This window comes from Bactrocera tryoni, unplaced genomic scaffold (genome assembly GCF_016617805.1).
Source record: "Bactrocera tryoni isolate S06 unplaced genomic scaffold, CSIRO_BtryS06_freeze2 scaffold_7, whole genome shotgun sequence".
NCBI lineage: Eukaryota > Metazoa > Arthropoda > Insecta > Diptera > Tephritidae > Bactrocera > Bactrocera tryoni.
Window position 1 is genome coordinate 143,124 of NW_024396366.1, and position 13,429 is coordinate 156,552.

General features: G+C 33.8%; 1 protein-coding gene across 1 annotated transcript in view; it reads left to right on the forward strand.

The window, feature by feature from the left end:
- The first annotated feature begins 294 nt into the window (after positions 1-294).
- LOC120781489 (hemicentin-1-like) overlaps positions 295-13,429 on the forward strand; it is a 54,278-nt gene continuing 41,143 nt past the window's right edge. The window contains exons 1-2 of the mRNA XM_040113713.1: positions 295-1,017; positions 8,970-9,041. Coding sequence (XP_039969647.1) covers positions 585-1,017; positions 8,970-9,041 — 505 coding nt within the window. The 5' untranslated portion in view covers positions 295-584. The remainder of the gene's footprint in view (positions 1,018-8,969; positions 9,042-13,429) is intronic.

Sequence of the window (13,429 nt, forward strand, 5' to 3'; positions counted from 1 at the left end):
AATAAAGTTCGATGTATAAATTTTCATCATATTTTTCTCTATCCGCTTTCAGATTTCAAGAGATATCATCAAAAAGTGGAATAAAATTTCTTTGAATGTGAAAACGAAAGAAAATGTCTATAGCAGATATGTAATCTTTTGAACAAAAGGCAACAAGACAATGAAGCATAAAAACAAATAAAAACCGCAATCTATTTAGATATTAAATTTTTACCATTTCGTAAAACTTTTGCAAAATCTGAGATGGAAATAAATTTCTTATTTCTCTGCAAGAGTGTGTTATAATAACAAAATGCAATAAAATTATAAAACTAATATAATATAATAATATAATAACAAAACTACTCACGACAGAATTCACTACTAATTTTTATAATCTATTCGTCTATTAAATTCTAAAGATTCGAAATGTAAATAAAAACATCCATTGTAACGATTGTGGCAATAATAAAATTAACGCGCCAAATATCGTGAAAATAGAAAAACTGCCTGCGAGACAAACATGATTGCCTTTGCGCAGCGTAGAATGCGAACCCGTGTTTACTAAAGTGACGAGAACAATAGTGAAAGCAAGAATAACAACAATGACAAATACAACAAATATATTACCGCAGCCAACGTATATAATGAAAATGAAACGGAAAAGTAAAATACCAAAATTTTTATTGTTTATTACTGCAATTTGTATTAACAGCTTATGGCCAAGGCTTGGCGATGGCGGAGATGCTGGTGGTAGTTTACTGCCGCTTGTCTATGGTACGCATATGACCGTCACAGCTGGTGATGCCATCGCACACACTTTCACCATCGAAATGCGTGGCCAAAATCACTATCATGATGGAGGTGGAGCAGGCGGAGGAGACAGTAGTGGCAGTTTGGAAAGTATGGATTTGGAGAATATGGATTTGAAGAATATGGATTTGAAGAATATGGATATGTATGCCTTTGATCATGATGCTGGTATGAGTGGTGTACCAGAAGAGTCAGAGGAGCGCGATCATATCGCGCACCATTTTGGTAAGTTAGTTTCTCCACAACTAAAATTAGAAATTTTTCACAATCTCTATTCATAAAGTTTTCCTTAATTTGATATTCATATTAGCATACATAGGTTAGGTTCTACTATATGTATGTAGTTATTTAAGTCGGTCTTGAGACCAATACAAATCTACTTAGACATTTAATTTCTATTACCACCAGCTCGTTGCGTTTCCTGTGTGACCTCACAAGAGTTTAAGACTTAATCTCGCAAAGGCTAGGCAATGAAGAAGTAAGTGTTGAGATGCTTCTACCTCGTCTTCATCCAAATGGTTTTTACAATTGAGATACCAAAATTCTCAACCTTACAAAATGGTCGCATACGGGGAAATGACATATTATGACGCCCAATGCTAGGGAGAGAGAAAAGCTCACTGAAATTGCGACAAAGCAGGAACCGATTATAACAACTGGATTCAAAGCACAACGCTGCGCAAGATCCCGCCTCCAGTAGATATGCTACATCTTTCTTGCATGTAAACGCGCAAATAAAATGCCAGCAGCGCTTGGTTTGGTGACTTCATAATGAGATCCAATAGGAAATCAAAGTATGCTAGGAATCTGATAGCAACTTTCATGTTCAAACACTTTTCGGATATATCTATGGACGGTAACTACTCTCACGTTTTCAAGTGTGCTCTTTTTTAAGGTCTCAATCCACCAAAAAAATGTGGTCATTGTGGAAAAGAACTACTTTTGGTAGACCCCACTTTTTACCAAAGATCTTCTGCAGTAGTACAACGCTAAGTTATCAATGGATTCCTAGCTTTGCCCTCGATATTGGAAATGAAAATTTGGAGACTGCAGACGGATGCTTCCTATCTATTCAGGAACATTCCCCTGACCTTAAGTGTAACATCCTTTACAAAGCAGAACGGCAGTGGCGACCGTCAAGTTTATTGAGCATTGACACTCCATACGAAAGGAGAAGGAACATCACCTTGAGGGGTGGCCGCATTTCCTATTCACTAAATAAATACTCTTTCACGTAACTCCTTCCAAATTTGAATTATTTTGTTCCAATTTTTGCTATCTCCCAACGCCACTGTAACCTAATTACAATTAATCCACTTGACCGCACAGGCATATAGTTAGTTGACCAGAAGCAAAAAGTGTGACAATGAAATGATGACAAAAAAAATTCTGCTGTCAAGATGACACAGTGGTCTGCATATGTGCATTTAAATATATACACACATTAGTTTCAAAATATACTGGCTTTCCAAGCCAACAAGCTTGATTATTTTGCTAGAATAGACACTTCAAATATGTACTAACCCGGTTACTTTTGCTAATACGTATTCTTTCATGACGCATTTTTTTACTTTTTTAGAGGTCGATAAATCGAAAAAAAATTCCAAATAGTTGCGATAAGTAAGTGTACTATTTAAGGAATTTAATATTTCCGGATGAATATTTTTTAAAATCTCAGTGTTCTTTTCTTTTTAGTGGGTAAAAGAAGACATTGGTCTGTCAAGAATCTTGGTAGTGAAAATAAGTAAAAAAAAAATGATTTTCATTTTACGTTAGAAAAATCAGAAAACACGAAAGAACATAGTAGATATATGTAATATCAATTTTGGTTTGGAAAACACGGATGCATTGAAGTAAAAAAAAAAACATCTTGTAAATTTCCCTTTCATAATTTTCCAATCGCAATCTTATTTTTATTCCATCTACCTTGATACCTTTCTCCCCACACTTTTAGATTATAACGGAACTGTTTCTCTTACCATAATTATCTAAATTATCCAAAAATGTACTCGTCTAACTTTATACCTTAATTTTCAAAACTCAAATTTGGACTATCAACAAAAAACTGTTCAAATTACACATTTGGAAATAGTCATAACTTTAAATAAAAGCTATATTAACAGTAAAATCAGCATTTGTGATGAATTGCCACATTTATGGACCAACAAATGGATCACCTTTAAATTCTTCTATACAAAAATTCGGAAATTTTATACAAATGTAACTGAAATAATATCCATCTACAATCAAGGCTTTGCCAAATTTATATATTATTCGGAAATGGATAAAGTATAGAACTCCTTATTTCAATTTGACAAAATAATCTTGACTTTCACTTCCCCTTATAAATTGTTGAGATTTCCGGGAATTTGGCGACATCATTACTTAAGTTTTCAGACGAATTATTTTTGGAATACAAAGGGAGATTGTAATTGGTCATTACGTAGACTGTAGATATTTTCAAGTTTGATTTTTATTATAATTTCAAACTTTTCGCATACTTTTTCTTATATTTTCGGTAAAGAGTCTGGGAGTGGGGAAAACGTAAAGTTTTTGTACGTGAAAAAGGAGCGCGGAATTCTGGAACTGATTGGAAAACTTAATTTTTTAACTAATAAGCTTGGTCAAAAATAAAAGAAACGCAAATATCAAAATAAAGAATAAATTCGTAATTTGGAAGCTTGAAATTTAGTAAGATATTCAGGGTAATAAAAAAAAATTTGCGTAGATCTTTAAGATAATTTAGACTGGTCTATTACAACCCTAACAAATCGTATAAGACTATTTGAATATTTAAAGATAAGTAGTCCCCGGAAAGTCCCTCTATTGAGGAAGAAACAAGTGGCTGCAACAAGTTTCGCAAAAGAATAACATTCCAAGTACACTACGAAAACTGTTAATCACAATGGTCTGAACACTATGGAATGGGTTTGCTTTTCGTACTATGATGGTGGTCCTTTACATTTGATTTATGTACGACCTCATGGACCATGCAGTGTAATAAATGTATGTTTTTCTTAAATAAAATTCGTGTTTGTGTTTAGGGCATTGGATATTTCACATCGCCTATGTCGAGAGGAGTTGCAGATATTTCAACTAGTAGCAAAATTCTATTAAAAGTGACAAAGACGAATTACATTTGTGGGGGTAATACAAAGAAAACTCAAAATATATTTCTACAATTAATATATCTACCATCATATGGACGGACTTAAGTATTAACAAGGTTTTCCAATAAGAGGTATATGATTTCTTTGAAAACAAACTACTGGTAGTTAAGGAAATTCAATTGCGTTCAGGTGCAATCAACGTAGTTAAATTAAAAATATAACATCATTCAAATTGGCTCCACTTCTTGAGTACATTTTCCATAAATTAAAGTGTATGCCTTGAATAGGACTCTCAATACTGATTTCTAAAGCTTGAAAAGAGTCTGGTTTATTGCTAAAACCAGTGATTTAAAATAACTCCAACAAAAGTAGTCTAATGGTGTTAAATAACAACTTCTTGGAGGCCACTTATTGTCACAATTTCAAGATATAATCGAACCCCCAAACTTTACTCGGAATAACTCGGTTATTGCACATGATGTATGGCGCGTAGCCCTGACTTGTTGGAACCAAATGTTGTTGAGGTCAAGCACTTCCAATTGCGGCCAAAAAAAGTGGATTATCATCGACCTATGTCGCTCTCCATTGACGTCCGTCCACCAGACTAAAAATACTCATGAATAATTTGTGAATTATCTTGCACCAGAATCGACAGTTTTCTCTATTTACCGCATCACTCAGAGGGAAGTGCGCCTCATCGAAAAAAATGATTTTCTTAAAAAAATCGTTCCTATTTTCAAGTTGTTCCAAGGCAAAATCAACAAATGCTCAACATTTACGGTGGTTCACTGGCTTAAGCTCTTGAGTGAGAACAATTTTGTACGGAAGCAAGCTAAAATCTTTTCTCAAAATCCGTCAGGTGGCGATTTGAGACGGCCCGTATTCTAAAGTAACATAACAAGGATGATGGAATCATTATATGCTGTCAATTTACGACTGGTCCTTAAAAAGACATTGTTATGGTAACTGAAAAGTTATAAGATACATTTTTCTAAAGGAGTTCTATTGAAATTTGACATAATTTTCTCTCTATTAATCAAAGAAATTAAAAAAAAAAGTGTCATTTTAAATAAACATATTATTATGTTTCATGATTTCTAATTTTTGTAATGCTCTTAGAAGGGACATAAATATACAAAATAAAAGGGAACAGATCTTAAAAAATCATTGATAGTTTCATGATTTATGAGGCTAAATATAACCAAAATAGTTATTACATCTACGGCGACAATATCATGGTAGACCATTGATATCATTGGCTGAAGTCATTCTTCATTTTTAATTTTTTTATATGCAACAATTTTCTCTGATATAATCCCGTAACAGTTTAAGTTAATGTTTTCCCCGATTTTCATACAATTTAATAATATATGTATATAAATATTGTAAATTCACTCTCAACACACATATTTACATCGCTCCTCAATTGTTGGCAACACTTGATGTTGCACAATTTCGACTGCAGAAGCTGTTGTTCCTTTTATGCTAATACTAAGTGTGTATTTTAACGCCTTGGGGTGATGGATTTGTTTACTTGAATGTAACTGAAGCTAGGAGCATATGTGGACAATATTGCGTTAAAACCGTTTATTTCCTGCTTCAACCTCTAAAACAACAACAAGAATGAATGCAAATAGAGCAACGAGGATACTGAAAGCATCAGACTTTCGACAAACGGAAGGTTGGTTTTGGACATAAGCTCCATTTGGTTGTTCTTGATAAATTTGTTTTCCTTGTTCTACAACAACTGAGCTACATTTTCTGTCTCCTTTCCGCTGGTAGCATTCGAATGGTGCAATGAAAAATATTTACGGGCAGTGTTGATGTATATACATACATATGCATATACCCTGTATTTTTGCTTTGTAAACAAACCAAGTTTTCGTTTCAAACTTGTAAAATTTTAACCAAATCCAGGTTATGTCATTTATCGCAATAATTAGCTTGATAAATATGATTGGGGTGACGTAAAACTAACAGAACAGACACGTAATTGTAAATAAGTCTTAAGCTCCTTACTCAAGCCGTGACTCTGTTACTGTTGTAGCGGAAAAACATAATTTCGAGGCATGGTATAGAGTAGACAGTCCTTAACCGGATAATTTTCCGCGTCTGTTCCGGGTACTTAGCAGAAACTGTCGCGGGAACGAGAACTGGTAACTGCCTTGACTCTATCAAATGTATCGGTTAATTAAATAGGGTCCAAATAAACGATTGCAACTCTAAAAGGAACTAAAATACTAGCTAATAGAGACATTCATACCACAGTTCATCATAATTAGCAATTATCTCTTAAATATTCCGAACAATATATTCTAAATAACAACAAGGAATTCATCTATGTCTCTATTTGGTTCTCAATCATATTAATTTATATATAGAAATTATATATGTAGATACTCTCTTTCCTGAAAGGAAATCAACAAGCAACTATGCTGTAAATTGTTGCTCATATAATGTCAAGGTCAATTAAACTCAGTGTTTACGTAACCACTTGTTGCGCGTTGATATTTCGTGGGGAATCCTAGTCTCAGTAAGATACAACGTACTATGTGTAGAAAAACTCACAACTATAAGTGTCTGCTATAAGTAGAATATAAAACAAAACACTTCACAAAAATATATGAGTATGTACATTATTTGTTAACAGAATTGCTTGCATTACTTGTCTTCTCCTCATACATATGTACATATATGTACATATACTGTTTAAATGTGACCAGTCTTTTGCTTACTTGTCTGGCATTTTACAAATAATTTTTGTTGCATTCTGCTGCATTGTCCGTATATGCAATGTTATAACTTGGCACAAATGTCCTTTAAAGCACAAAAAACATACATACATACGCCCACATGTATAAGTAGCCACGAGTTTATCTTGCATAGAAGGCTGCAATTACTTCTATCTTCACTATTACCGGTATTTAAGTTTTTGTTTAGTTTGGACTTGTAGCCACCAAATTCTGTATATACCGGCTTTTATAATAGGGATGATATGATTTCTAAGTGTCGTTTTCCTTTCATTGTATTTAGTAGTGTTCACATCAAGATATACACAAGACTAAGGTTTACAAATTATGAAATTTTATTATCAAAATGATCGTTCACCATTTGCTACTTTTCTTGAATTTTGCCATTTTATGGTCGTAATAATCGTCCACCTGTGCTGCCTATTCGTCGACATTTTGAAAATTTCGAGCGTACATTTTCTTTATATTGTGTTCAAATGCCAATAAGACAAAGAACCGCTAGAAATAATGACACTATTGCTGCCGTTCAGACATGTTTTCCTGAAGACAATAATTTGTGGATTCTAATACGTTCACAAGAATTGTGACTCTCTCACACCACAACCTGGTGGCTTTTGAGAAGGGCCTTGGAACTGAATCTTTATAAAATTGTTTTCACTTAAGAACTGAAGCTCTTGGATCATCGCAAATGTCGTAAATTTGCTGTTTTTACCTAGAAACAGCTTGAAAACAATTGTTTTAAGAAAATCATCTGTCGATTCTGGTGCGACGAAAATCCAAATATTTTTTCATAAATAATATCTACATTCAGTTGGTTACACCGTTATTGTCAATGGACTGCCATATAGATCGGTTATAGCCAACTTTTTATGGCCGTAATCGGAAGAAGTTGATGCTGACAACATCTGGTTCTAAAAAGACGCGGCTTCGTGACACATATCACGTGCAACATTGCATTGTTGTGACATTGAATGGCATCGAAGAAGTCGTGATTTAACATCATTAGTCTACTTCTTTTGGGGTTATTTTAAGTCATTGGTCTGAAGCAATAAAGCAGACTCTCCTTAGGAGTCAGTATGGAACGTGCTATTCATGACATATGTCTTTATTTGGTGGAAAAAGTATTCAAGAATTGGGTTCATCGAATTGTTTCCTGCAAAAAAAGTTGTTTAGGGCATTTGAGTGATGTACTCAGAACTTAATTGTATCAATGGTATTTCACATTAAATGAAAAGCATTTACTGGTTTGAATGCAGTTTAGGGCACATTTATAATAACTATGAGAATCTGTGAAATAAAACTGCATAGGCTTAAGTTTATTTTACTTTATATATTTTAGTACTTGTTATGGCATTATAAATAAAAATATACAATAATAATTTCAATGGGATAAAATATGGCTGTTCGGCTTAGACATTACTTCCAGTAAATGAAATACAATATTTTTTAAATAGATGCTTTTAGTAGTATGTATCTCACATTATATAATATTTTTATTTTGCTAGAGATTATGAGCAAGAAGTGATAAATAATTTACCACGAACTTATATATAAGTGCAGAAGAGTTGAAAGAGAGAGTTGAAAGTTCAAATAAAATGTAATAAGTTCTTAATTATAAAAATTAATACCATTAAGAGCAAGAAATCCTGATTATAGCAAGCTTTAACCCATTTACTCACGGCATGTATGTAGGATAGCCCTTCCAAATAAACGCACTTGGTTCAACTTTATAATTGGCATACACTTTTATTTAAAATACATACATAAATGTTAAATATTCATGTACAAAAGAATATGTGAAGTCCGTCCGTTTGACCGTCCTATATGTGTGATGACTGTTTAACGACTGTGCTCTTGTCCTGTTTGTTAAGTTGGTTGTGCCCTATCAGTGCTGCCTATTGTCATAGGTCAGGGTTGCTCTTTGTAAGTGAGGTGAGTATGCGTACGTATTAATAGGTGTGTCCACTACGTGTTGTCCTGTCCTGTTGAGACATATTTCTAAAGTGAGAAACAGATCGTATCTAATTAACTTGAACCAAAAATTCTTTTATATACATACTTATATTGAAAAAGCGTGTACTAAGTTAACATATTTGTTTTTTTTCTTACATTTGCTCTATTTTCATTAATTGATCCACCATCCACTTGAAACTGGTGTGCTTGCTCGACAAAACTATGGCATCTCAACTGCTCTCATCTCGTAATACGTGTGCTGGTTTTTCACTGATGCGTTTTGGGTGACATCGTCGTCGACATGATATTGCCATGATTTCACTGAACTCAATTTATCGCTACTTGCTTACCTTATCAATTGTAGAGATGAAACATCACGAAGAGTTGCTGGAGGATATTAGAGATGATGCATCTACGAATTTATTGCCTGCCAAAGGTGAATATGAAACATAATATGTGATTAAATTTAGGCAATAAAAGTTTGTTGTTATACAGTTGTATGTTAGTGCTAAACAGTATATGTATGTGCTAAAAAGAAGATTTTGTGTAAATGCGTATAACTTCGGAGCAGTAACCAAAGATAGCCTAGTTCATATTGTTGGCTCATATTTTTTGGCTCTAACTGGTTATTTTGCTGATAAAAGTTAGCATTTTAAAATAATTTTAATTTTATAATCCAACGATTAACCTTCTCCGGCTCAATCGACGCGAGGGGCGTCAGCCGAGTCATCAAAGGTAAGAGAGTTTTTAAGCGTCGAGATCTAAGCCTGTTCAGCTACAGAAAAAAAAATTCCAACAGCTAATATTTAAAATACGTTATAAACAATTGTTACGATTTTATTTACTGAGAGAGAGGAAAATAGTGCTTTTAATTTTGAAAAGTGAATCAGATAAATCAAATGTGCAGGAATGAAAACTAAAATCATGACATATACGACGGAATTTAGTAGTAAGGGTCAAAACTGCTTCGAGAAGCGAACCGGGATTTTAAATTTAACTTCAGACACTAGAAAATAATTGCTAACCGTGTCAGAATGTCACCATTGTCAGAATGGATTTGGTAACTAAGCTTCCATAAAACAGAGCCATGTTCCACTATAGTTCTAACCCAGGTTGTCAAAAGTGTTTGAGTAACATACGGATCTATAAATACTTTAGCCCAACGATGAGAATTTTTTTTTGTGTTTAAGACTATGGTATCAATATGAAGCCAAAATTAAGCTTATGGTCCATAGTTTAATAACTCCCAAATTAAAAAGGTTAAAAACTTGCTCTAGAACCAAGTTCAACGAAAAAAGCTCATTGTCTTTAATTTTTTGAGATTCAATGCAAATAATTTCTATCGCACCAAGCAACCAAATCGTTTAAGTGTATTTGAAACAGACACCTTTCATCAAAATAATTTTATGATTTAAAAGGTTTTACGTCATCGGGATATAATAAGATTTTTGAGAACTCTATGACAAAAGAGATGTCGTTAATAAATAACAAAAACATAATAATACATGGCTAACAAATTTAAGTAAATTTGTTAGAATATACATATATAATATATAAGAATATAAATAATAATAATATTTAATATAATATTTTAAAACTGATAACTCTTTGGTGGACCCTTTTGGAAACTAACCTCATTCTGTATCAAGACTGACAGGATTCGATACAATTTTTCCCAACTAAATCCTGATTATAAATATAAAATCGTTACCGACACTGTCTACAGGTAAATTCTCCCATTTCCGTCCAATTGTGAATTAAGCCGATGAGAGCTATGGGTTATAAGGCGGGTTAAGCAAAACTTCCTAACCGTTGATTTTTAACTAGTTTTTAATCGGTGTAGCAGCATGAGGCTGAATGCTGTCATTATGGAGAATTACTGGCTCATGCTTAAATTTAGCGATTCATTAATGATTTCATCAATTTTATAAACACATAATACAACACTCTCTTCTGATACAATCAAATGCATTCCCTTGGCGTCCTGGACATTTGGCTTTGTTCACTGCTGTCGTAATGGTTACATTTTTCATCATCACTTACAATCAGATGAAAAAAAAAAATTGTTTGTAGCGTTGAATCGATATTTGTCACAATTTTCAATGTAAATCGAACTTTTCAGTTAAATAAACCTGAAAAATTGATAACACAGCATACCCATCTGATACCACAACACACAGAGCATTACTTTGGCTTCGCGGTTATTCCTTTCCTATGAACGACAAAACGGCTGTCACTGAGTATATGTACATAGTAGGCCGGGTCGACTTGTGGGGAGGCAAAAAAATCGCCCATTGCTCTATGAAAATCATATTCTAGGGATCAAAATAAGATACTTTGCCGAAGGAACCATACCTCTGAAATGAATTTCGATGTCCCCCAATTTGGGTCGAACTTTTGGGTAGGGGCAAATTTTGAAAAATCCCACTTTGACCCATTTAGAGTGCTCCAATGGAGTCCAAATGTATAAGCCACCCCCACTAACTTTGGGCGGCCGATCCACCCATACCAGTGGGACACCCCCTGGAACTCCCCTGGGGGTTCCCCATACAATAATTTCAAAAAATCACCATTTTTGGTGATTTACATGAAAAAATCAGCTAAATTGCTATGTTTTTTCTTTATTTTTATTTATTTATTTATGTATAATAATATCTATTTTTTCTCTTAAGAAATTTATTTAGTCAGAACATATGTAAATGAAAAAAATTAATTTAAGTGATGATCTTAAACTAACAATAGACAGTTGTGTTTGCCCCTGAGATCGCAAATGATCCTAAACTAACAATAGACAAGAAACAATTATGTTTGCCCCGAAGATCAATTCTGAATTGATTGGTTACACTTCAACGAACTTCCGTTTCGGCATTTGCTTGAAGCTTTGGATAAATCAACCAGCACTGGACCAAGATCGGCAACCGGAAAACTGAACTGGTAAGTTATTGCTATCACTCATTTATTATAATTGTCAACCATTTTTAATTATTTTATTATTATATATTTTTAGGTGGTGGACGGCTTCCAGAAAATTGAGTTGCAAAATATGCCCCCTGCTCCAGAAAAAAAAAGAATTTTCCACCGATTCGGAGTACTTATACGACATGGCCCATGCAATTTCCAGCGGCGTGGTTCCGGGGGATCTGGCTAACATCAAACCAGGGAAAATTGTACATTCTCGGTGGCTCATCAAGGCCGCTAGATTATTGCGATTGTATGTGACAACGGAAAATCCAGATGCAAATTTAAGAATTCTGGTTGAATTTATAATTAAATGTTATGTGCCAATGTACTACAATATCAAGTATTACAGCTCTGTCGTGTACGGCAGTGCATTATTTTTTAAGTTCATTGGTTGGTCACGATTTCTAGAACCTCGCTTACGCAAAATTGTCAATCAAGTAATTAATGATAATTCATATTATGCGCATTCGGAAAATATCTTGTTATCAATGTTGTTTGATGATAGGAAAGAAAAGCGCGACTGTGTCATCAAGAAAATTCTACGCTATCGAACTGATGTTGACGAGCCAATGGAACTTAGAGTTATAAAAAACCAGATATAAACTTTAATTGCACAAGTTATACGGAAATGATCAATTTGAATGATATAAATATCGTATTTGAACCACCATTCACGCGAAGCATTCCGTACGATACATTGAAAGAATATTTAAATCAAGATGATCCACCGTTTAATGATCCAAAAATTCCGTCACTCATACAAGGAACGGAATGACATGTTCAATTGCTAGCTACCGTTTCCAAAAGGGTTATACCGGAAAATGTAGAGGCTGTTATGGCGATGACATCAGAGAGCCGTGCGAAATTGCCCAGACTACAAAGTAAAAAAGACTTCAAACAATATTTTTTTTAATTTCTTTTCTATAACTCACTTAAATTAATTTTCTTCATTTACATAGTATGTTCTGACTAAATAAATTTCTTAACAGAAAAAATAGATATTATTATAAATAAATAAATAAAAATAAAGAAAAAACATAGCAATTTAGCTGATTTTTTCATGTAAATCACCAAAAATGGTGATTTTTTGAAATGATTGTATGGGGAACCCCCAGGGGAGTTCCAGGGTGTATGCCACTGGCATGGGTGGATCGGCCGTCCTAAGTTAGTGGGGGTCGGTCATACATTTGGACTCGATTGGAGCACTCTAAATGGATCAACGTGGGATTTTTCAAAATTTGCCCCTACCCAAAGGTTCGACCCAAATTGGGGGACATCAAAATTCGTTTTAGAGGTATGGTTCTTTCGGCAAAGTATCTTACTTTGATCCCTAGAATACGATTTTCATAGAGCAATGGGCGATTTTTAAATCGACCCGCCCTAGTATGTAGTTATCAGCATTTTCATAGCAAAGTTTATTGAAACTCTATCGCAATGCCTAATTAGATATACCGAAAATGGAGAGAGAACAACAAAAACACAAATTTTCAAAGAAAAAAGATAACTCAGTGTTTATTAACATTTACGTGCCGTTTGAAAAGAGGCCTGGTAGAAAAAAAAAAATACACAAACTCACAAACATACAAACATGCGTGCATCAAATATCCACAGAACTACATAAATAATAAGTGAAATAAATCATTTGTATATAAGATTAAGGCTAATAACTTGAAATATGCACATTTTGATACACATGTGATAAATAAATACTTCTACGACTTGATACACTCACAAATAAGCTTCGGATAATACAACTGACTCTGCACGTAGTATAAGCAGTTATTAACCTGACGTCAAGTCAATAACATAGTCCGCTATAGCATATACATTTGACATGGGTTACTAGACTAGATCATTTTGATA